The sequence below is a fragment of the Dendropsophus ebraccatus genome, chromosome 9, assembly GCF_027789765.1.
Source record: "Dendropsophus ebraccatus isolate aDenEbr1 chromosome 9, aDenEbr1.pat, whole genome shotgun sequence".
In the NCBI taxonomy this organism is placed as follows: Eukaryota; Metazoa; Chordata; class Amphibia; order Anura; family Hylidae; genus Dendropsophus; species Dendropsophus ebraccatus.
Window position 1 is genome coordinate 41,172,320 of NC_091462.1, and position 19,009 is coordinate 41,191,328.

The window sequence follows — 19,009 nt, forward strand, 5'->3', positions numbered from 1 at the left end:
GTCCCTTTGTGGGAAACAAGGAGGACTGGAACACACGGATGAGATAGGTCCGTAAACCTAAGACCTTCCATAAGGCAGCAGAAATATGACCAGTGTTTTGTCATTTATCTCTTTATAAACTGGGAACACGTTTTATAGACAATGTTTTTTCGAAATTAAGCAAGACATACAAGATGTTAAATTGTAATTTTTAAAAGATGGGTAACCTTCCCAGCTTTCTCCCCTTACCTGGATTATGTTGGTCTAGCTATAGCTGTAAGCCACCAATACCACGGTCCCAAAGACGTTGGAACTAATGAGTGGCCCGGCACAGCAGCATGATAGGGGTAAAGGTCTAAGGCCCAGTTTACGACTTGGGCCTCTTTAGCTGGATGTATGGGGAACAGTAATCCATTAAGGCACTTCCGTAAGTGGGGTAAGGACAAGCAAGGAGGTATGGGAGGTACATTTCATACTTAATATGTGTTGACTGGCACATTATTAAGCATATGTACCCTAACCATAAAATTATATAGTGTTTAAAGCATGCTAGGGCTTGTGGGGAAGTTTATTGCACATTTTGAAAGACCAAGGAACAAGGGTTGTGCGGAACAAAATATCTAGTCTATAGGCATCACAAAAAAGGCCTATGAAGCAGCTCTATGGTACATGCACACCCGTCCCTACATGCTCGACGGCACGGTGCAACGGCCAATCGGAGAAAGGCTAACCACCGTTTTTTTCTAACGGAACGGTTGGGCCATGCTGTAAAATTACAGAAAGAGAGAAGTCATAGTGTAAAGAAACTGGTTTTAGAAGGGGCAAAGGGAAGGTGAAAAGCAATGCAAACCTTCCAGACTTGTCCTTGCTGGGAAAGCATTTAAATAAAGAGAGAGAGAATTACATAGAGACATTATATAGCAAGCTAAACATGCAGCACACATATAAAACATCATTTAAAGGCACTCTAACTTTACACAATGCATTTACTTGTATCAAATCCAGCAGGGGCAAAATAGAAATATGGTGGAACTTTGTGAAAGGAAAGATAAAACATTCCTTCAAAATATTCAGTACTGAACAAAAAATGATTATAGTGCAGGCCTATGCACTATAACCATTTTTCTATGTCACTTTTATTTTGGCTTCTAAAGGCATGGACTAAACTTGCTCTGTGCCACTCATAACTATGTAAAAGGGGACACCGCATCCTGTTCTGTCTCTATAGACCCTAGTCTGCAGAATTCTAAGGCGCTGGATCCATTGCTAGCTATGAGAGCCTAAGAGACGCAAGATGCAGTCCTGCATTATAATCAGTTTGTTAAGACCTTGAGGAACCCCTGAATGAAAGTCCTACTACTAAGGAATCTGTACTTACTAGGGAAATACCATCCATTTCTTCATTGCTCCATCTATTTGTATTCAGTAAATTAGTAAAGACCATATACCACTATGCTGTATTATCTTATCGTCTTTTCTTTAGCTTACTATTCTATTTGCTTTTAGCCAACTAGCTCCTACTAGCATACCTATACAGTATACTTATCTGAAGTCTTATAGCATAGATTTCACAAGTGGAAACATTCTACATAGCCCAACACTACAAATGTAAATGTTTGGCCTCAACTAGGGCCCATAGCTCCATTTCTTAGTCCAGTCGAGGTGTTAAAGGGGTACTCCAGAGAAGAAAAATGTTTTTAAATAAACTGGCCCCAGAAAGTTATACAGATTTGTAAATTCTTCCAATCAAAAAATGGAGCCTTCCAGTACTTATCAGCTGCTGGATATCCTGCAGGAAGTGGTGTACTACTATCTCCAGCCTGCTCTTTGCCACCTCTGTCCGTGACAGGAACTGTCCAGAGCAGTAGTAAATATTCACAGAAATCCTCTACTGCTCTGGACAGTTCCTGGCATGGACAGAGGTGGCAGCAGAGAGCACTGTGTCAGACTAGACAGAATACACTACTTTCTGCAGGACTTATTTTTTAGAAAATAATTTACAAACCTTTATAGCTTTCTGGCACCAGTTGATTTAAAAACATTTTTTCTCTGGAAGTACCCCATTATATGACTGATGGAAATATTGAGAGATACTCTGCAGAACGTAATAGAATATTAGTTACACATCTATAATAGCAGTATGTCTACTCAGGTCTTTGGAAAACACACTAAAGTTAGAGTGCCTTTAACTTGGGTACACTTACATTAAGATTATTAACAAAACAGTCCTCTGGTACAATTCCCACCTTGGGTGGACACAAAATTACAATAAAGTTTGTCAAAACTACACAATAAACACACAAGCAGACATAGTGATTCCTACAACTCTTAAATGTATATCCTGCACCTTGTGTATCAGTATCTCCTGAAAATTTGAGGGGTATAAGATCATCACATAAAACACACATGTATTATGTCCACAGCAGGTTTATTGTAGTATACACAAATCTGGACATATTATCAAACAGATAATGAAGTTATGGCTTTATATGCAGAGTACATTGGTTTTCCAGGACTCAGTTTCTGGTTGTAGGTGTCCGACTCTAGTCAACCTCGCCGATCAGCTGACTTCTTTATTGTTTCCCAGGCACAGCTCCATATAAGTGCTAGTGGCTGTGCCTAATTCAGTCCTATTTAAGAGCTGCAGTACCAGACACAGCCACCACAAAGACCATGGTGCTGTGTCTTGTTAAAGGGGTAGTGCGGCGCTTAAAAATTATTCACAGAATAACACACATTACAAAGTTATACAACTTTGTAATGTATGTTATGTTTGTGAATCGCCCCCTTCCCGTGTCCCACCACCCCCACCCGTGTACCCGGAAGTGTTGGTGCATTATACATTACCTGATCAGTGTCGCGCCCATCCGCCATCTTGTGCCAAACGTCATCTTCGGTCGGCCGAATCGCTGCCGCTGTCCCCCCTCTGCCGCGTCATAACTGTGCTCAGCCGCGATTGGCTGAGCACAGTTATGCTCAGCCAATCGCGGCTGAGCAGCTGATGACGCGGCACAAGATGGAGGACATGCGCGACACGGATCAGGTAATGTATAATGCACCAACACTTCCGGGTACACGGGCAGGGGTGGTGGGACATGGGAAGGGGGCGATTCACAGACATAACATACATTACAAAGTTGAATAACTTTGTAATGTGTGTTATTCTGTTAATAATTTTTAGCGCCGCACTACCCCTTTAATACTAAAGAGGCTGCAACAATCATTGGAGCGCCGTGGCCCCTTTGATCAATGTGAGGAAGTCAAATCCCCCAATGATCTGATACCTGTTGGCCTACCCAAAGGCTAAAAAAAGAAACAAGAATTCTTTGGTGCAGATGATAATTGTTATATAATGTATATAGTATATACCATCAATTCTAATATATGCAGCACAGACCCTGGCCAGTGAGCTGAGAAGATGATATTACTGTACTGACCAGCGCACGCTCAGATGAGCCGATGACAACATTTCCTGCTTTATATCTCATAGACCAAGCATCAGATATTTCACGCAACACCCATCAATGTAGCAAAGCAGCTTCTCCCATAGAAATACAGGACACTCCCTTCCCCAGAGTCTGACATCTGCCCACACTACACCCTGAAAAATTGTTATTCTGTTTCTACAAGGGAAAAAAAACTAATGATAAATGTAGCATCAGAACTAAACGCTACATTATACCCCACAGACGACATACCTTGTGAAAGTTTTACACAGCTGTAATTCAGTAGAAAAAGTATCAATCCCAAATAAATGCCTGAAATATGGCTCCAGTACATATACATATATATTTATATTTATTTTATTCTTTTTTTTTTCCAATTTTAGTTTATATATGTCAACTTGTGTATTTATTTTACGACTTAAGTTGGGGGGTATATATATTTTTATTAATAATATATATTTATTATTATATTGATGATGATAATAATAATAATAATAATAATAATAATAATAGTAAGAATAAGGGTTGAGGAGGGAACCTTATATCCAGCTAAGTTCTTTCCTCCCAATCAGTGTCAAAAACTAGAGATGAGCGAATTTAAAGTAATAAAGCGCTTCATTATATCTGCAATCCGCCCATCAGCCTGCTTCCACTTAACTGACTGCCGCTCTGGGCCGCTCCTCCCCAGGTGTTAAAAAAAAGCTGCATCCAGTCCTGGGAAACTTCTCCCAGTTTCCCAGGACTGGATCCAGTTTTTCCCCGGCACCCCAGAGCAGCCCAGAGCAGTAGTCAGTTAAAAGGAAGCAAGCTCATGGGCGACTTGCAGATATAATGAAGCGCTTCACTGCACTATTACTGGAAATTCACTCATCTCTATCAAAAACACTTACTAAAGCAATGCTAGAAGAATTGCTATAGAAAGAAAGAAATTGCAGTGGTGGTTCTAACATCTTCTTTTCCCCATAGGGATAAAGGAGTCAATTAGGGATGGTCCGAACTCTCCGAGGTTCGGGGTTCGTATGAACCCGAACGCTCGGCATCAGATTTCCGCTGTCTGCCCGCTCCGTGGAGCGGGTGGATACAGCGGGAGGACCGCCTGTAAAACTGGGATACAGCCTATGGCTATGGCTGTATGCCAGTTTTCCAGGCGGTCCTCCCGCTGGATGCGCCCGCTGCACGGAGCGGGCAGACAGCGGGAATCATTACCGAGAGTTCGGGTTCGTACGAACCCAAACCGAACTCTGTTCGGACCATCCCTAGAGTCAATGAGTAAGGAGAATGATCAGCTCCATTGTACAGGCTGCATCCATTTCTTTAATTAAAGTCCTCTCCGTTTAATGAAGATCTAATGGAGAAGCAGTGTCACATTCCAACTTGTCTTTCCAGTGTTAAAAATTTAAGTGAACTTGTTACCTGCATATAGCCAAGGCATCAATGGTCAACACTGGATCGTGACGTCATCAGAATAACCAGAAACCATGAGGGGGTTGACCGTGCCCTTGTCATAGTGCAGAGGGAGGCACTCGCACGTTCCGTGCACAAATTCAGAGTTTCCGGCATCAATCATCATGATGATGCCGGGAGCTTCAAAACTGTTTAAATCTTCCCGCTACTGTTTCAAAGCTCTCAGCATCATCTGTACATGGACCATAATTACGTATCCTGTGAATGCTCCTAAGGCTGCATTTTTCCAGAAGCCAAACCAATAACCATACAACATTGCCAATAGCCCTGGCGAAATTGTGTACCTATTGGGGAGTGGTTTTGTTAAAGTTCGAAATGTAAATGTGGAAATAAGGTCTGATACTTACTCACGCGTTCTGTAAATTTCTCCATATTCAGATCTACAATTACGGATACATTTATGAACCATTGATTTCAATTGGTCTGTTCACACTGTCCATAGTTTTACAGATCCACAATCTATGCCGCAAAAAATGGGACATGTCCTAGTACGGCCCCTAACTGTGGCATTGATTCATCCATAGAAGTCTATGGAAGCGACCGTAATTTTTGCAGATCTGTAATTTTTACAGAAGAAACGTCTCCAAAAAAATATGGATCACCTTAATTTAACTATCCCATTCTCATTGTTTGCAGATCCGCAAAACATACCGATTACGGATGCACTACAGACTAATTTTTGGGGGATTGCGGTCATAACATAACGGTCCTGTAAAACTACTGAATGTGTGAATGATGCCTTAGGGTACAAATCCACTTGACGTATTTGCTGCGTGAATCAGTCTTAAAAATAAGCAGGCAAAACGCAGGTTGGCTTTATACAATTGTTCTGCGTTAAAATACGCAATTGCACTATGAAGTGAGCTCAGGAGCTGAGCTTGCTTCCTAGAAGGTGGGAACGGCTACAATGAGTACAATGAGCCGCTTTTAAGTGTAAGTGACAGGAACATCTCCTGCCACTTACCGATCGCAGATTACACTGGTCCCTTCTATGCTATTGCATAGCAGTGATCAGTGTATGAAATCTAATGTAATAATGTAAAAGTACCCTAAACAGTGTAAAAAAAAAAAAAAAAAATTTTTATAAAAGTTTAAAAAAATGCCCCAAAGCCCCTTCCCCAATAAAAGTGAAACACAGCAAAACACGACGTTTCGGCGGATCACCCCCCATTTTCAAGTGCGGGTGATCCGCAGAAACGTTGTGTCTTGCTGTGTTGCATTATGTAATTCACCTCTTTGAATAAATTTGAAGTTTTTTCACTTTACCGGAGTGCTGTGGATCATCGTCCATATCTACACTGAAGGTTCGTGGTCTGAACTAGGTTCACTGGCACCCACGCGTGTTTTTAGTAGTGCCACTCATCATCCTTTACATATATATATATATATATATATATATATATATAAGTATATGTGTCAGAGAAATACAAAGCTCTGAATGTGTAACACACATAATATAGTGTATACATGTGTTCTGCCTGTCACCTGGAGGCTTAAGCCGGGTTTACACTGATTCAGCGTCATTTTCAGTGTCAGTAGAAAAGGAGAGAAACACAACTTTGAAATGATCCCATTGATATCAATGGGACAGTTTAAAGCATCCGGCGAGTTAACATTGCATCCGGATCCGCCGTACGTCAGAACGCTGCTTTCTGACGTACGTCCTAGATGTGGAATATAAAAATAAAATATAAAAAAAGTGACAACTGATGCATTTCTGCCATCAGTTGTCAATAAAGAAGGACACCGGAAATATGTAAACCCAGCCTTATAGAGCTGAGAATTGTGCATTTCCTACTGAGCATATAGGCTGCTGCCAATCACTGACTACCGACCGCCTTTACAGAAACCATATTAGAAATACCAGACCTTGTAACACATCAACATAAATGTATATGGGGTCTATAATCTGGATTATAAAATGATGAACCCCTTACAGGTAATGGTGCCAAATCTCTGCAATGTCGACTGCCGAGAAAACAATCCATATATCGTGTATGAGTCTTCAGCTATTCTGCAATGTTCGCCAGCCTTGATGAATGTCAGCCGCACTGTTTCCCTCCTACACACAGCCCAGGATTGCTCAGAGACTTCACAGCACAGTTATAATTGGTGGCATGTCAAGAATAGCAACCTGCTATTCACTTCTCTTCTGCAAATGTGACAATCTAGACCCTACCGGGGGAAAGATCAAAGGGGACATGACTTAGAAGGAAGGGGGCATCTTAAAGGGTCTGTGTAGTAATAAGTAAATGACACTTTAGTGGCTGTATCCAAAAAGCTATGCCATTTACCATCATGTATATTAATCCATTACCGTCTCCAGGAGCTCTGCTTGCTGACAGTGAATGTTAACAATCGTATGTATTCCCATAAATCACCAATGTAAGATTTGTGCAGATAATGAGCTGAATTTCCACTCAGGTCTTCAGAACTGTGAACTAGACACCATAATCACAGAGAATTAAAGGGGTTGTTCTTAGATGTAAAAGCGTGTTACCATCTTCACTCCACACAGCCATTATGCCTTCCACAGCACACATACATCAGCAAGCCCACCATCAAATGTGTATGGCCGGCTTACAATGTCTTATTAGGGATTCTCTGGCTCACAAGCTTTCTAGCTTCTGCTACATCACCTTTCACCAAATATATACAGAGGAATGTAAATATTTTTTACATTTATTTTTGGGGTTTTTTATTATTGCAGCTCATACTTGTATTCTGTCACTGTATATATGTATACTCCTCTGCATTAACAAAAGTGCACAGCGGGTTTTGACTAGAGATGAGCGAACCTCGAGCATGTGATTAGCGGTGGCTGCTGAAGTTGGATAAAGCCCTAAGGCTATGTGGAAAAGATGGATATAGTCATTGGCTGTATACATGTTTTCCAGACAACCTTAGAGCTTTATCCAAGTTCAGCAGCCCCAGCTAATCGAATGCCGAACGTTCGGGTTCGGATCGACTCGAACCCGAACCCAGTTCGCTCATCTCTACTTGTGACCACAAACCACAATGGTTCAGCATAGTAGTTTTGCATTGCTTTTAGTTGAGGAAGTAGCTGCAATCTGATTGCTGATAAACCAAGAAAACAGGCAACTGCAGAGTGACTAACACTCACATGGAACACCATGCTCAGGAGGACATGTCATGGGGTCTACGAAACTGAGACAGAAGAAAAGTTCTAGCAAGTATATGTGTGTGTGTTATATGAAGTAAAGCACAACCGTCACAGCTACCTGTGGTCTTTTTGCCCAGAAAACCCCTTTAACCCTTTGAGGACCAATCCAATTTTTGAAACCTGACCTTTCTCACTTAATGTGGTTATAGGTTATAGTCCTGGGATGTTTTAAAGCGTACCCATCACTACAGATAACTTTGACATGTTATCAGACACACCAAACGTTATTGATCACAGCAGTGAGACCTGAACAGAAGATATAAACATGGAGAGAGTGCGGCAGCCGCAGCACGATCCATTTCCCTTCCGGCAGCTCATTCCATCAATATTTTTTAATTTAAGTCTATGAGAAAATATTGACAGAATGAATGGCTGGACGGAGAGCGGATGGCGCTGCTGTACTTTCCCCATGGTTATATCTTCTGATCAGTGAGACCTGCTGTGATCAATAACATTTGACATTACTTGTAGTGAAAATGCTCATTTAACTTATCCAAGCAATTCTGAGACTTTCGCTATATATATTGTGATATACTGTACTTTAGGCTAATGGTAAATTTTGGCCGATATCTGTACGATTTTCTTGTGAAAATTGCCAACAAAATTGCAAAATTACCATTTTTGCAAAAATGGATTGCAAAAACGTAGTGTGAACCCAGCCTTACAGACGGTTTGTCAATGAATCTAGTTCTATCTATGGGGAGCTTTATGTTTCCAGGCAGAAGTGACACTTTGCCATATACTATCCTTGACATATAGAAATAACTTCCTTTTTCTTTTTATTTTAAACAATTAACTGTAAGATAACCGTCTTTATTGTCTGACCGAGGAAGGTCAATAAACACATCAGTGTGGAAGCAGAACACCGCAACAATGGCGAATCAATGTGGTGACACACTAGGAAAAGCTGCATGGAAGATGCTGGAATTACTCAGCAACTAACAGGATCAATGCAAAATAATATTACTTGGTATGCCGGGCATACATATCTAGACCTGTACTTATTCTTCACCTTCTAAGGCAGGTAAGGCCCTCCACAGGCTCACAATGTAACCAGCACCGATTTGAACACATACTGTCTTAGTATAGCATTTAAGATACGTATTGCGTTAGAAGGCAGTCTATACGGAGAGATGAACCACAGCCGGGAAAGCTGCCTGTGAGATACACGCATCATGTTCCTTATAGCTGCCATATAGAGAAGATGCCTTAAAGGCATACTCAAGCCCATTTAACTTTTTTTAATATAGTGTTGGGCTGCATAGAACATATAAAAACATCCTAATCACTGAGTGTAGCAGTACAATGCCAGGGTCAGTGATTGGCTGAGCAGGCAGTTACTGGTGAGGTGAGTCTGTATCAGAAGTAGTGGTGGGAGAGTTTAGCAGGGGGACGGAAGACACTGCAGGAGGACCCCAGGGGGCATGGTTAGGTAAGAATAGGATGTTTATTATGTTCTATGCAGCCCAACTCTATATTAAAAATGTAAATGGGTTGTGTACCCTTTTAAAAAAAACCTTAGTGTTCTGCCTACACAGCAGCCTCATAAATCTATTTCAGCTTTGACCTGGCATACATTTCACAATTGGGAAATTCAGAGCAAGAGGATGACTTTACCCTCAATTGTTAAGCCGTCAATTATTGAAGGTATGATATGCAGAAGAGTCCGCAGAGTCTCAATACACCGGAATGGCAAGATATACCTCCAGGGCAGGACCTAGCAAAGAGATGGCTCCGGTAAGGAGAGCACCAAAACCACCAGGATGGGTGACCTTTTCAGTCAATACACAACTCAATTATGAGTCTAACAATATGACCAGGGAAATCCCATAGCCAGGTGTCCATCCACAGACAGCTTTTTTGTGGTGTTGCCCCTGATCAGTGTGGAGTAGGGTTCTGGCTTGGCGGCAGCAATGCCTTAAACACCACCACGGTACAACACTCACTCATCTCAGGGAGACCAGATAAAGACGATTCTGTTGGCTGCCCATTAAAGTGCTCAACACAGTGAAAACCTAGGTGCATTGCCCCCTGGGAAATACAAATAGGTAAAAAGAGTCAGTGGAGCCTAAATGAAGAGTCTTAAAGGGGTTATCCAGTACTACAAAAACATGTCCACTTTCTTTCAGAGACAACACAACTCTTCTCTCTAGATCAGGTGCAGTTTGCAATTAAGCTCCATTCACTTCAATGGAACTGAGCAGCAAAACCCCACACAAGCTGGAGACAAGAGTGGGGCTGTCTCTGGAAGAAAGTGGTCATGTTTTTGTAGCACTGGATAACCCCTTTAAAACACAGGAGTAGCCAGACATCCCATGGGACAGTGCACCGAGATTTTTACTGTGTTGAGCACTTTAACTAAAAGCCTACAGTGTCTTGTCTAATTGATCTCCCTGAGATCAGTGATGGTTTTGCCATAGTGGTGTATGGAGGTCAGCAGGACAATGCGTGATGACGTGGTCATGTTGAAGTTTCTGCTGTAAAACCACAATATAACCACAACTTGTGAATATGCCCCAAAGGTGCCCATACAAACACATGCAGGCAGTAGCTGTCTGCTTCATACACATTACACAGTCACTACTGCTCCTCATCCAATCTGAGATATAGGAAAAGAATAAAATGTCTTTGTTTTCCTATCTTCCCATATGGCCACCACAGGCTCTAACAATTCATCTAACACTCAGTTACTTCACTTCTTTCCAAAGGTCATGTATGCGGCTGAGAACGGAGGAGAGAAGGACGGACGAAGGATCAGTACCTGGTATAGGGTCTCCTCCGCCATATACAGAATTATACAGCCTGAAAATGTAAATTAAGGATCCAGTTCACCATCCGCAGTGACCATTGTTCACACATCTGATAAAGGACGTCTTCTTTGGAATCTCAGATCCTCAGCTCAGTCATTTCTGAACCAGAAAATAAAGCTGAAGCCGTTTCACATGAGCGTAATATTTATCTATATTACGTTCGCAGGGCCAAAGGCGACCAGCAAGCTGATGGCCGAGAGTCAGGATCATCAACCCCAGTATCACTGTAGGACACATCATATTATGGCTCTATACAAGGCACGCTTCAAATTTCATTTATATTGTAAGCTCTTATGAGTAGGATCATCGCTCACTCTTAGCCCTATTACATGGGGCAATGATCGGCCAAACAGGCCAACAAGTAAGTCCTCGTCTTGTTTCTGTTCTGGGATCTCCGAAATCAGGACCAGTGACGTCCTAGACAAACCAGTGATGTCCTAGACAAACCAGTGAGGCCTTAGTTTCTGCAGATCCACAAAAACGCATGGTAGGGTATTAAAAGGCCACAGGGTGAAGCTTCCTAAGGCTTGCCAGGCAGTAACAAACGGCAAACAGATGGTGCATAGGCGCGTTGTCCATTAAAATCAAACCCAATGACTTCTATTAAAGCTTCTGTTCCACAAAAACTGACTTTTTTAATGCGGAACAGATCAGTTGTCAAAAACACATGTGGATGACCACATTAAAATCAATGGGTCCCTTTTCTGTCTCTTTAATAAGGATCCTGACTTAAAGACAGAAATAACTGATGTATGGATGAGGCCTAGGTCTGTGTTCACACACTGCAGCGAGGACAGATGCAACAACAGGACTGCTGTGTGTGTGAAAACGGCCTTATAGGCCCAGTATCCAGCTGCCAGACGGGCAAACACTTTTTTATAAGCTAATTACAGTTTAACCAATGTAAAAATCCCGGTCACACACAGACAGCTCTGTGTAAAAAGGGGACAGGAGGCCAATGAATGATAGAAGAGCCTCATGAATGAAGAGGTCACCCAAAATGCAAACCGTAAGTTTAGGGGTATTCCAATTGGAGAACATTATCCCCTATCCACATTATCGCTGCGGCCCCTGCAAACTCAAGAATGGAGCAGCAGGTTGTACATGCCCAACGCCGCTCCAATCATTCTCTATGGGAGCTGAAGAAACAACTGAATTCAGCTGTTTCCACCAGATGCTACAGAAAAAGAATGTAGCAGCGACCCACAGCTCCATTCTAATGGGAGAGTGGGGTCCCTGTACTAGAAATCACGAGGGCCCCAGCAGGCAGAACTGTGGCTAGGAGGTAACTATCTCAAGGGAAAATGGTGGGCCTCAGGTCTTCAGTTTCTCCCGGCTTCCTGCATTGTCACGTCCTGGTGGGAAGTACCTGCTCAGCCAGTCAGTAATTGCCATGGTGTCCCACCCCAGTCACTGACTGGCTGAGCAGACATTTCTGAGCTGGGATGTGACATCATCCGACGTGAGCCCGGGGGGTCCACAAATAGTGACACAGAATTTTAAAATTTAGCCGGAGTTCTCCTTTAATGAAAGACCCTTTCAAAAGGAAATCTGTCAACTATAATACATGTTCCACCAGCTGACACTGTTAGATAGGAGACACCTGGTGCCATTCATATATCCAGCTGTGCTTCCAGAAAAAAATGCTTTTATGAGATACAGTAGAAAGAAGAGTCAAAGAGGCTTTCCTGAGCTCCTGACATTCACCAGGCTGCAACACCTCCTTACTCCCCCTCCCATACCTAACCCTGCTTTGGACTCCCAGGTGTCAATCAAGCAGAAAGGGGGAGAGGGGAGGAAGAGAGAGGAGGGGGGAAAGAGGAGGCATTCCAGTTTGCACCTATTCAGGAGCTCAGGAAAGCCTTTGACTTAGGCCGGATTCACATGATGCGTGCTCGCTCTGTGAATTACGGAGGGCACGGATGTGGAGTCCCTCCTGTCCTGGAGTGTTTCCCACAAGGCATGATGTACTAATATCATGCTGGGAGCGGAGAAACTGTATGAATGTTCGCACCCCAGTAATGACAGAGCCACGCATTTCCCTACATAATGGAAGCTCAGCAGGATATATGAAAAGTACCATGAGTCTCCCCTGACCTAACTTCTATCTAAGGGTATGTGCACACTACGTAATTTCTGCGGAGACTTCAAGCAGATTCCGCTTGAAGTTCCACTCGTTCCATAGACTCATTGATATTTGCTGGCTAATTTCGCCATGCACCCAAAGAATTTACATGTCAATTCTTTGAGTGGATAGCGGAATCAATCCGCCAGCAAGTATCAATGAGTCTATGGAACAAGTGGAATTTCAAGCAGAATTTGCTTGAAGTCTCCGCAGAAATTACATAGTGTGCACGTACCCTTATAGTGTCCGCAGTTTGGAACCCAAGTTACAGCTGACAGCCTTAACTGGTTGAACACTATACCGTAGGCAACCACACACAAGCTATCGGTTGGCCAAAAAAAACAACAACTGACCACTATCGCTTTCAACCGCTTCTAATACAGAAATGCTCATTTATACCTTATCATTGGGGAGAGCAGAGGAAGCTGTTTCGAGGCTCCTCCAATGGTAACTGATCTCCCAGAGAACATAGGGTTCAGGCAAATACAACCTGCCCAATCCTTATCCATCTGGATACTAATTGTCAGGTTGGGAGGCCCCCATACACATTGCATGGTTCACTGGTCCTGCCACAAATCAGTGCGTCCAGCTGCCACATGTCTTCATATATGGCTCTTCTACCCAATGTAAACTCTTATTAACCTGAACTTATTCCTTTCTGAATGTCACATCTTCACATCTCTTTCCACCATCAATGGGCAGTCGTGAAGCGGGAATATGTGCTGGCCTTCAATCCACTATGAATAAATCCGCTGTGTTCATTTAGATCTAAGCTGCTGCGTATTTGCTGCGTATCGCAGTAGTAAATACGCTGCATATACGGTGTGTGGGTTTATACCCTTAAACTTGCAGCCCGTGCTAAACGGTAGTATCTGTGCCCTAACTTTGCACCACCCCTCCGTCCCTCCTCATCATTAGGAATGCTCCAGACAGATTGCCTCCTATTCATCAGCTGTGTGAATACTGAACATGGGCTGGATCGTTAAGCAGCTGTGCAAGGTTCAGCATGGAGAAAATGTTCCAGTGGCATATGAAGAGGGTGGGGAGGAGGGACGGAGGGGTGGTGCAAAGTTAGGGCACAGATACTCCCGTTGGGCACGGGGCTGTAAGTTTAAAAGTTGTTTTTTAGAACAATAACTGCATCACCTGCCGAACTGTGGACAATGGACATAGCCTGGGCTGTACAGGTGGAGAATATATGTCCCCATCTCCCATATAACGCCATAATGAAGCATTTGATGGAACAAGCCATCATAGTTATAGTAGGATCCATAGACTGTTATGGGTTCCGTATTATGACCGTACAACTCAAGTCACACTGGCCCCACGGGCTCAGTTCTTATAGGATCTATGACAGATGACATATGTTCACACTACGGATTGCACAAGTAATTTTCAAGTGGAGGCCATTTGGCAGACTCCGCTTAAAGTTCTGCATGTCCCATTGACTTAATATCCAACTCAATCCGCCATCAGCCTAAAGAATAGACATGTTAACTCTTTGGGCGAATGGTGGATTGAGCTTGAGAAATACATCGAGTCAATTGGACAGGCAGAACTTCGAGTGGAGTCTGCCGAGCGGCCTCCGATTGAAAATTCCTTGCGTATTCTGTAGTGTGAACATACCCTTATAACCGATCCTTCCATTTACCCAAGAACACTGTCCACCTGTCCTGCTGAATATTCAAATTAACCAACACAAATTTACAGAAGCGCTAAAAACTGTACAATGAATAAGTACAAGGCTGGAAATATAACAGTAGAAGATGTGTGCAAACCTCCTTAGTGTCCGGTTATTCCATCGGCAGGCACAGCGGCTGCCGCTACACATTACATAGATATCTATGGACATTACGAAGGCCAAATATACGTAACACATCTGCAGCCCCCAAAATCATATATATAATAACATTTTATATCAGGAGATCAGGTGGGTCTAGGATCTCTATGATACATAGCACTCGTCTTTAAAGGGGAAGCCAGCTGTAACAATTGTCCAATACATTGTGGATACACGTGAGAGGACGTCTCTGATAGACACTGGAGAGGGAGGTTATACTGACTAAACACCAGTCTGAATATTCTGAACACAGATCCATTCAACATCCATCGGGAAACATGGCAGATTTCCAGTAGGAGAAACCTGCAGCCTGAGCTGTGTATGGAGCCCATTCATTGTGGACGTCCCTGGTGCTGTGAGATGACGGACGCCAATGACATCTTCTCCCATGTGGGTATGACCTATCAAAGGAGAACGGTCACTGGATTCTCGCTTCAAGATTACAGTGCTGCCCGAACCTGGGAAAGCCCTTTCTTACAAATATATACACCTTTATTAGGTGTACAGACAGAGAACAACTGCAATGTATACTCCTCATATATCCTGCTATGCATGGCCACGCCTGGGCCTTATAGTTCACCAGATATAGGTTAGGGCATCATGCCATATGATAGTGCCCGTCCATCAAGAGCTAAAGTTATGCCTGTCCACAAAATAGGAGGTCGCTAGCTGATTGTGGAGGGACCCCACTGATGAATGGGCACGTGTGGCCGGCGAATTCATTCATATCACTGATGTGATGAGCGCTGGGTGGGGGTCCCCTGCCGATCAGCTGGTTAGGAAGTAACATTAGATCTCGGAATAAATCCCTTTAATAGTGACTGTACCACAAGGCCCAGGCTGAAGCACTGGAGGCGGCCGACCCACCCTTAGTGGGAGGAAACCCTAGCCCATCTATGATAGGGTTCCATTGATTCTAATAGAGTCACGTCATAGAGGGGCTAGGGTTTCCTCCCACTAAGGGTGGGTCGGCCGCCTCCAGTGCTTCAGCCTGGGCCTTGTGGTACAGTCACTTTAAGGCTTTGACTGCTATGATCATGTGACATCACGTTACTATGTACAGAGACAGATGAGGACCTGCATGGCACAATGTTCATAATACATATCCAGGAAAACCCCTTCAATATCATAAACCCAGAGATAGAAATTGGGAAGTCATCCGGGACCGTCCCCAGTATGAGCTGTCCCAGAATCATCCAGTGGTGTCCAGACTGGAACCAGTGATTGAACAGGCGGACCAGTACTGACATGGTGGCCTACACTCACACATTGTAGTTTATACTCACTGATATATATTAGCACACACACTCACATTGTAGTTTATACTCACTAATATATAGTAGCACACACTCCTATTGTAGTTTACACTCATACACTGTAATATACACTCAGTCATACATTATATTACAATCTCATACATTGTAACACACTGATACATTGTAGCACAGTCATACACTCTATTACATTATATGGGCTGTGATGATGTATATAAACCATTTGTGATTGTAGTGACATCTCCCTGTGCCCCCAGTCTGTACCCCTAGTACCCAGACTGTGCCCGCCTGTACTCCCTCCTATTCCCGGCCTGTGCCCTCTGTCTATATCCCCTCCTATTGCCAGCCTGTGCCCTCTGTCTATATCCCCTCCTATTGCCGGCCTGTGCCCTTGGTTGGCAGTCTATGGCCCCCATTCCCCCCCCCCTTCCTATTACTGGTCTGTGCGCCCTGTACTCCCCCCTCCTATCACCGGTCTGTGCCCCCTGTCCCTCCCCTCCTATCACCGGTATGTGCCTCCTGTCCCCCCATCTCCTATGCCCCCTCTGTCTGTGCCCCCTGTCCCTCCCCTCCTATCACCGGTATGTGCCCCCTGTCCCCCCATCTCCTATGCCCCCTCTGTCTGTGCCCCCTGTCCCTCCCCTCCTATCACCGGTATGTGCCCCCTGTCCCCCCATCTCCTATGCCCCCTCTGTCTGTGCCCCCTGCCCCTCCTATCACCGGTATGTGCCCCCTGTCCCCCCATCTCCTATGCCCCCTCTGTCTGTGCCCCCTGTCCCCCCATCTCCTATGCCCTCTCTGTCTGTGCCCCCTGTCACCCCATCTCCTATGCCCCCTCTGTCTGTGCCCCCTGCCCCCCCATCTCCTATGCTCCCTCTGTCTGTGCCCCATCTCCTATGCCCCCTCTGTCTGTGTCCCCTGTGCCCCATCTCCTATGCCCCCTCTGTCTGTGCCCCCTGTGTCCCCATCTCCTATGCCCCCTCTGCCTGTGCCCCCTGTGACCCCATCTATCACCAGTCTGTGCCCCCCCATCTCCTATGCCCCCTCTGTCTGTGCCCCCTGCCCCCCATCTCCTATGCCTCCTCTGCCCCCATCTCCTATGACTCCTCTGTCTGTGCCCCCTGTCCCCCCATCTCCTATGCCCCCTCTGTCTGTGCCCCCTGTCCCCCCATCTCCTATGCCCCCTCTGCCTGTGCCCCCTGTGACCCCATCTATCACCAGTCTGTGCCCCCATCTCCTATGCCCCCTCTGTCTGTGCCCCCTGCCCCCCATCTCCTATGCCCCCATCTCCTATGCCCCCTCTGTCTGTGCCCCCTGTCCCCCATCTCCTATGCCCCCTCTGCCCCCATCTCCTATGCCCCTGTGTCTGTGCCCCCTGTCCCCCCATCTCCTATGCCCCCTCTGTCTGTGCCCCCTGTCCCCCCATCTCCTATGCCCCCTCTGCCTGTGCCCCCCATCTCCTATGCCCCCTCTGCCTGTGCCCCCCATCTCCTATGCCCCCTCTGCCTGTGCCCCCCATCTCCTATGCCCCCTGTGTCTGTGCCCCCCATCTCCTATGCCCCCTGTGTCTGTGCCCCCTGTCCCCCTCTCCTATGCCCCCTCTGTCTGTGCCCCCTGTCCCCCCATCTCCTATGCCCCCTCTCCTATGCCCCCCATCTCCTATGCCCCCTCTGTCTGTGCCCCCCTGTCCCCCCATCTCCTATGCCCCCTCTGCCTGTGCCCCCTGTGACCCCATCTATCACCAGTCTGTGCCCCCCATCTCCTATGCCCCCTCTGTCTGTGCCCCCCATCTCCTATGCCCTGTGTCTGTGCCCAGGAGAGGTGGCAGAGGTGCCGGCCCATGTCAGCGGCACAGATTTCTCCCTGCGCTCAGTAATAACATGGAGGATTTCCTCCTCCTCCTCCTCCTGTGGCTGCAGCTGGGCTCCCTCATCCTGCACCGCCCTGTCCTCCTCCTGTCCATGGAGCTGAGTGCAGGATAACCCCCATCCTCCTGGGCCCGGCGATGCCCCCTCCTGTCCCCCCCCCCCCCCCCCGCACGGTGAGTGGGTCAGCCCTGGGCCGCGCACACACAGCAGCGCCCGCACTCCTCCGCCGCCCCCTCCGTCTTTTACCTTCTTGATGTTGTAGAGCCGGGTGAGCATCCCGATGCCCCGGTCATTGAGGATGGTCAGCTTCTCGGCCAGCTTCTGCTGACTGGGCTGCAGCACGGATCGCGACATGCTGCCTCTGTCCTCCCACTATCGCCGCCGGAGCTGTCCCAGGCCTCACAGGGAGGGAGAAGCGGCGGTGTCGCTATTCAGGGACGATACCACCGGGCCGGGAGGAGAGGGGGGGTTGTTGTTATGGAGGGGGGACCCTCATACACATCCCATGCTCCGCAGTTTAACGCGATGACACGCCTGCCTGGCACCCGTCGCCCAGCGCCACCCTTCCTGCCGAATGTGGGCGTGACCATTCCCACGCCGCGCCCCCACTCCCCCTTTTCCCGTGGAGAACGTTTCGGGATCCTGAGCATGCGCGCTGGGACTCGTCGAGGCTGCGGCTGTGGCGCTGTGGACGCGCATGTGCGCGGGGGCGCGCTTCTCAAGGATTCCTGTCAGTACTGTGCAAAGTTGGTGCTCGCTACATCTGTACAGGTGCTGGACCTAATGTTACTGCACATCATACAGGGGACTACAGCACTGATCACATGCAGTCAGAGGCAGGACTGATATTTACATCCAGTCACTCACAGGTGACATCTCTCATCTGAGTCATTCTTTACACTTTACATTTGTTCCCTACATTTTGCTCTATTTGGCCCAGACGACATGATGACATGACCTCTTCCAGCTGCTTATCAGCTATGCAGCTCCCAAATACTGTGCCCCTACTACAGCACTGC

At 45.8% G+C, this 19,009-nt stretch overlaps 1 protein-coding gene across 2 annotated transcripts in view; it reads right to left on the bottom strand.

The window, feature by feature from the left end:
* Positions 1 to 18,590, bottom strand: part of NCKAP1 (NCK associated protein 1) — a 77,590-nt gene extending 59,000 nt beyond the window's left edge. Inside the window, exon 1 of one of the 2 annotated variants that reach the window (XM_069983063.1) lies at positions 18,237 to 18,590. In XM_069983063.1, coding sequence (XP_069839164.1) covers positions 18,237 to 18,344 — 108 coding nt within the window. In that variant the 5' untranslated portion in view covers positions 18,345 to 18,590. The remainder of the gene's footprint in view (positions 1 to 18,236) is intronic. The other variant, XM_069983064.1, reaches the window with a different exon arrangement.
* Positions 18,591 to 19,009: the final 419 nt, after the last annotated feature.